At 50.9% G+C, this 5,769-nt stretch overlaps 1 protein-coding gene across 1 annotated transcript; it reads right to left on the minus strand.

Annotated features, from left to right (window-relative positions):
• Nucleotides 1–555: 555 nt before the first annotated feature.
• On the minus strand, nt 556–3,470 carry LOC122548272 (proto-oncogene c-Rel-like). Its single transcript, XM_043686803.1, has 3 exons — nt 3,265–3,470; nt 2,927–3,142; nt 556–698 (listed from the first exon to the last, which is right to left on the minus strand). The coding sequence occupies exons 1-3, from the start codon at nt 3,383–3,385 to the stop codon at nt 571–573; spliced, it is 465 nt and encodes a 154-aa protein (XP_043542738.1). The 5' UTR covers nt 3,386–3,470; the 3' UTR covers nt 556–570.
• Nucleotides 3,471–5,769: the final 2,299 nt, after the last annotated feature.

The raw sequence follows: 5,769 nt of genomic DNA on the forward strand, positions 1-5,769 counted from the left end.
GAGGAAAGAAGGGGAGAGAAAGGAGGAAAGAGAGTGGGGGCGGGGCAAGAGTGAAGGAAAGAGAGGGATAGAACAAACAGAAAGCACTCTTGTGGCTCAGTGGTAATGTCCCTGTCTCTGGACCAGAGGTTTCAGGGTCAAGCTCCACAGCAGGTTTTGGCGACCCGGGAAGAAGAGTGAAGGAAAGAGAGGGATAGAACAAACAGAAAGCACTCTTGTGGCTCAGTGGTAATGTCCCTGTCTCTGAACCAGAGGTTTCAGGGTCAAGCTCCACAGCAGGGTTTTGACGACCCGGGAAGGTGCGCCCATCATGGGGCTAGACAACTGTCCCATCGACCCACAGAGAGAGAGAGAGAGAGAGAGAGTCCTGCTCAGTCACAGCGTGGAAAGATATTGTGTGTGTCTGCCACCTGTATCCAAGGGCACCAGGCCATGACACCCACACGGGGGGGACAGACTGACACAGCAACACGCACCCGTTCACTGACGGTGGGGGTGGACCTGGTGTAGAGTCCCTCTCTGGGAGCTCTCTGACACACCCACAGAAGGGGCAGTGAGAGCTGCAGTCAGTCACAGATGGAAGGACAGGAGACAGGGACAGATAACGTGGGAGCACTCACCTGGCATGTTACATTTGTGCAGCATGTTCATAAACTCGAGGTGGGTTTTCCGCCGTTTCTCCTGGGTGCCGTAGGGATCTGCGATTTTCATTGTTTTAAAAAAAAAACGAGAGATTGAGAGAGAGGAATTATATTTGGAGTAAGCCCCTGCGGTCTGGGGGTAGCACAGCATAAATCGATTCGACATATTAAAAACCACAGAGGGGGGCGACGCGCCAAACTGTTCGACTGTGGGAGGCATCGTTCCAGCCAAGCCTAATAGGGTTCCTGCAATCGAAGCCTTTTATGCTTCCTCGAATCACATAGTACAGAAGAAGGTGACAGAGTCTGCGCCGCTAAAATTATACTCCTTGTCCCACCTGCCCCCAAAACCTGGGAATGTTCCGGCACTTTAAATGCTCATTTTCGCGAGGTTGCTAGAGCCTCAACTCTCCTACCAGGCCGTGCAGTCTACTCGGCCACCTCCTTACCTCTCTGCACCACCCCCCCCGTCTGAAATTATGCCCCTTTTGCTGTTAACCCTTGAACTGAGGGATCAAGCTGCTCCCTATCCCCCGCTGTCCGTCTGTCCCACACCTTACCATCCGACACACCTTGAGCAGGCCCCCTTTCAACCTCCTCCAGTCCAAAGTCAACAATCCGCACCTGTCCAGCCTCTCCTCAGCCCAGGCAGCATTCCCATGGACCCCCTCTGCACCCACTCCAGAGTCCTTCCTGCAGCATGGTGACCAGAATTCCATAAGGTACTCCAGGTGGGGCCCAAACCAAAGGCCTGTACAGCTCTGACTTAACCTCCTCGCGCTTAGAATCTAGGCCGAGACTGATAAAGGCAAGAGTCCCTTATGTCTTCTGTAACCACACCATTAAAATCATGAGAGAGAGGAGAATTATGCTATCTGTTCCACAGTTAGAGAGATGTACAGCACAACATGTCCAGATATTCTAACCTAATTTAGTCCCACTTGCCAGCCCATATCCCTCTAAATCCTTCCTATTCATTTCCCCACCCAGATGCCTTTTAAATGTTGTCATTGTACCAGCCTCCACCACGTCCTCTGGCAGCTCATTCCACACACACACCACCCTCTGTGTGAAAAAGTTCGCTCTCTTTTTTAACCCTCTCAACCTTAAACCCAAGCCCCTCTAGTTTTGGACTCACACCACCATGGGGGAAAAAAACACCGTGGCTATTCACCCTATCCGTGCCCCTCATGATTTTGTAAACCTGGATAAGGTCACCTCTCAACCTCCGACGCTCCAAGGAAAACAGCCCGAGCCTGTTCAGCCTCTCCCTGTAGCTCAAACTCCTCGTGAATCTTTTATGAACCTTTCACGTTTTACAACATCCTTCCTACAGTAGGGAGACCAGAATTGAACTTATGGCCTCACCAACAGCGTTGACATATTTTCAAACCCCATTCCCCTTCCCTTCCCTACTCCCCAGAGCCACTGACTCATCACTGCCACGTTCTGGGATCTGGGGACAAGCTGCCCCTGAGATTCCTCAGAGTTTCTCAGTGTCCCGCCACTCACTGAGTATTCCCTCATCTTTCATAGAATCCCCACAAAGTGGAAGCAGGGCCTTCTGCCGAACAATTCCACACCAGCCCTCCGAAGAGTAACCCACTCAGACCCATTCTCCAACCCTATTATCACACCTGACTAATGCACCCTAACCTGCACATCCCTGGGCACTATGGGACAATTTAGCATGGCCAATCCACCCTAACCTGCACATCTTTGGACTGTGAGAGCAAACCGGAGCTCCCGGAGGAAACCCACACAGACAGTCACCCGAGGGTGGGATCGAACCTGGGTCGCTGGCGCTGTGGGGCAGCAGTGCTAACCACTGAGCCACCGTGCAGTTCCTTCTCCCAAAACCCGTCACCTTGTGAGGTGCCCGATCTGTTTATATTCTCCTCCCTCCCCCACGGCAGGGGGGGGGGGGAAAAGTCCCCACGCTTTGTTCCCAAACCCCCCCCGACCCCACCCCCAGAGGGCCACAGAACGGCCCAGTGTCTGCAGGAGGAGGCCATTCAACCCGTTGGACTTCTGCTGGCCCGTCGACAGAGCCATCCGATTCACCACCCACCCCGGCACTCCCCGGGGCTCTGCCACACCCCGGATCTTTAAGTTGGTGCGCGCCCCAGGGTCCCGACTGTGTCAGAACGGCCGCAGACATTGCCCTCAATCGCCCAGGCTGCCGGACCGGAGTCACGTGTAGGCCCGAGCTGGGCAGGACAGCCTCCCGCCTCGTCACAGAGTTCTAAGAGGGAGGTCCCGTGCGCGGAGGCCTCCCGCCTCACCTTTGTCGTCGGGAAGGTACTGGAACTCCATGGCATCGCTGACCTCTTTGTCGGAGGGCCGACGCAGCTGCATGTGGACAGTGACCGGCTCGCACAGGGTCACGTCCTTGTACGGGGGGGTCTTGAAGACTATGGCGACTTGGCGGTGGACGTCGGCCTGGGAGAAAGAGCCTTTGCCCTCCCAGTCGTTGGTGAAGAACCTCACCTCAATGTCCTCTGGGGGGGAGAGAGAGAGAGAGAGAGGGAGGGAGGAGGATAAAATGACCGACAAGGTTGGCTCAGCACCATCCCCCTCCCCCCCCCACTGCTCCGGCTCCCCCATCCCCTCCCTCGATTACCTTTCTGGACCTTGTCACACAGCAGGAATATCTCCTCTCCACCCCGGCAGCTCCCGGAATTCTTGTTCACCCGACAGATCTTTAGCTCGGCTGTGTTGGGGGCTCCTGGAAAAGACAACATGGCACAGTCTTCATAATACTTGGGGGGTGGGGGGTAGGAGGCAGGTAGGTACAGGAGAAACCTCCCCAACCCCCCCCCCCCCCACACATACAGAGTAAAGCTCCCTCTACACTGTCCCCCATCAAACACTCCCAGGATAGGGACAGCACCGGGATAGATACAGAGTAAAGCTCCCTCTACACTGTCCCCCATCAAACACTCCCCAGGACAGGGACAGCATGGAATTAGATACAGAGTAAAGCTCTCTCTACACTGTCCCCCATCAAACATTCCCAGGACAGGGACAGCATGGGATTAGATACAGAGTAAAGCTCCCTCTACACTGTCCCCCATCAAACACTCCCAAGGACAGGGACAGCACGGGGTTAGATACAGAGTAAACCTCCCTCTACACTGTCCCCCAAAGCGTCTGCCTCGGATCAAGTACAGAAGAGTCAATATTCCAGCCTCTTCAAAAAAGGACAGGTGCCTCAATAGTCCCTGCTCATTCGGTCAGCTCACCCTTTATGCACTTCTGATGACGCTTCCGAAAACGTTTCCAAGGATTTTCAAAGCTGAGACTGGGCTATTTATCTAGTTTCCTTACCATTTCCAGGAGCCGCAGTGATTGGATCAGTGGTTATGGGAAATGGAAAGGTGCCAATGAGCAGAGTGGGAGAATATTTCAACTTCCACTCCAGTGATGATCAGAATCTCGAAAAACAGTTGGCAAGTGCACCAAGAGTCTGCGTTACCCTACGCAGTAGGGATCAAACCAACATTATCTTGACAGGTAGTCAGGTGTGTTATTCATTGCGCCGCTGGCCCCCTGCATGTATGCGTTCTCCAGAGTTGTAATGTTAACACGGACATGAACAATAGCAGTCTTGTTCACAAGTTGAACAACCAATAAGGATATTCACCGTTACTGTTTCAGTCCAATATTCTCCAATTTGCAAAACGGCCAGTTTCCTGAATAAAACACATTAGGTCTCATGACGCTTCAAGTCTCCATCTGTCTGCTCATCCATTCAATTGGATGACAGATGATCTGATGAATTTAAATTCCACTTACCTGCGTTTCATCCATAACTCGAAGTAAACTCGAGCCGAATCACACCAACGTATACTTCTGTTTATTTTCGGAGGTTTAGAATACTTTAAGGACGTGTGCGAGATTGAAAAACAATGAATACTATGAAACGAACTAACAATCACTTCATGCAATTTAACCCAGTGCAGAGTCAGCCATGTAAGAACTGTCTGATAGCGAAAACTTTACGCCTGCTTCTCTCTGTATAGGTGATCCTACACGAGTTGAATCTTTGCAGGATTTTTCTTAAAAGTTGCGAAGTTTCCCTGGGACAGATGCTCCCACAGTTCACAAACATGTGTCCTGCTAAAATAAAAGCGACTTTACATCTGCTGATTATCCTTTCCCCAGCCTGAGGTCCCAATGTTCCCTGCTTCATGTCAACCGAAGCTTGTCCACGTGAAGGTGGAGTTGCCAACCTGATGCCCCAATGCTCCCTGCTCCGAGTGAGGTTGGAGTGGAATATTCGGTTATTGTGGAATATTCGTTTTTAAATATAAGAAAAGCCTGCTGGCCATTCTCTTCAACCAGGTCGAAGTCAAACCGACAATCGCATGGTCTGTAATCCGGGACAGCTTTGATTGTAACACAGTCCTCGCGGATGCTTGAGGCAGGACGCTGCAGATTTCTGATGATAACATAGACGTGGGCAACCGCACTCACGTTCACAAGTTGAACATTCAGTAAAATTAATCACCATTACTGCTTTGTTCCAATGGTTCCAACTTTCTGAAAAGGCGAGTTTAATTAAGAATATGTTGTCTTCATGAAGTTTCCATTCACCCTTTGTCTTTCAGCCATCGAATGGGATCATCAATTAACTGATACATTTCAAATTCATTTCACTGCTTTGGCTCCATCACTGGAGGTAATCTCGAGCCTAATCACAACATCGTATATTCCCGTTAATTTTCGAAGATTTAGATTAGTTTAACGACCTGTGCAAGTTTGCAGGAAATTCCATAATATAAAACTAGGTAAACGTCCCTTCTTGCAATGTAACCCAGAGCAGAGTTAGCCATATGAGAGAGGTCAGAGAGCGAAAACATTACCTCCACTTCTTTCTGCAGAGATCCTCCTCCAGGAGTGGAAACGTTTCAGGATTTTTCTTTATAATGGAAACATTCCGCTGGGACAGATAAACTCTCAAATAGCAACATGTATCTTGGTAAACACTATTTCACTTCAGTTTAAAATAGCTGAATACCCCCTCTCCCAGCCTGATGTCCCAATGCTCCCTGCTCCACGACAACAGAAGCTGCTCGAGCTGAGGTTGGAACTGCCTGCCTGATGTCTCTCTGCTCCCTGCTTC

The sequence above is a fragment of the Chiloscyllium plagiosum genome, unplaced genomic scaffold (genome assembly GCF_004010195.1).
Source record: "Chiloscyllium plagiosum isolate BGI_BamShark_2017 unplaced genomic scaffold, ASM401019v2 scaf_12861, whole genome shotgun sequence".
Lineage (NCBI taxonomy): Eukaryota > Metazoa > Chordata > Chondrichthyes > Orectolobiformes > Hemiscylliidae > Chiloscyllium > Chiloscyllium plagiosum.

Bases quoted from the DNA above. Each gene is read 5' to 3' on its own strand.
- LOC122548272 (XM_043686803.1), bottom strand. From the start codon at position 3,385: ATGTTGTCTTTTCCAGGAGCCCCCAACACAGCCGAGCTAAAGATCTGT. The intron at 3,143-3,264 runs GTAATCGAGGGA...TCTCCCCCCCAG, and splicing joins GTGTGACAAGGTCCAGAAAG to AGGACATTGAGGTGAGGTTC. The intron at 699-2,926 runs GTGAGGCGGGAG...TGAAAATCGCAG, and splicing joins GTACCTTCCCGACGACAAAG to ATCCCTACGGCACCCAGGAG.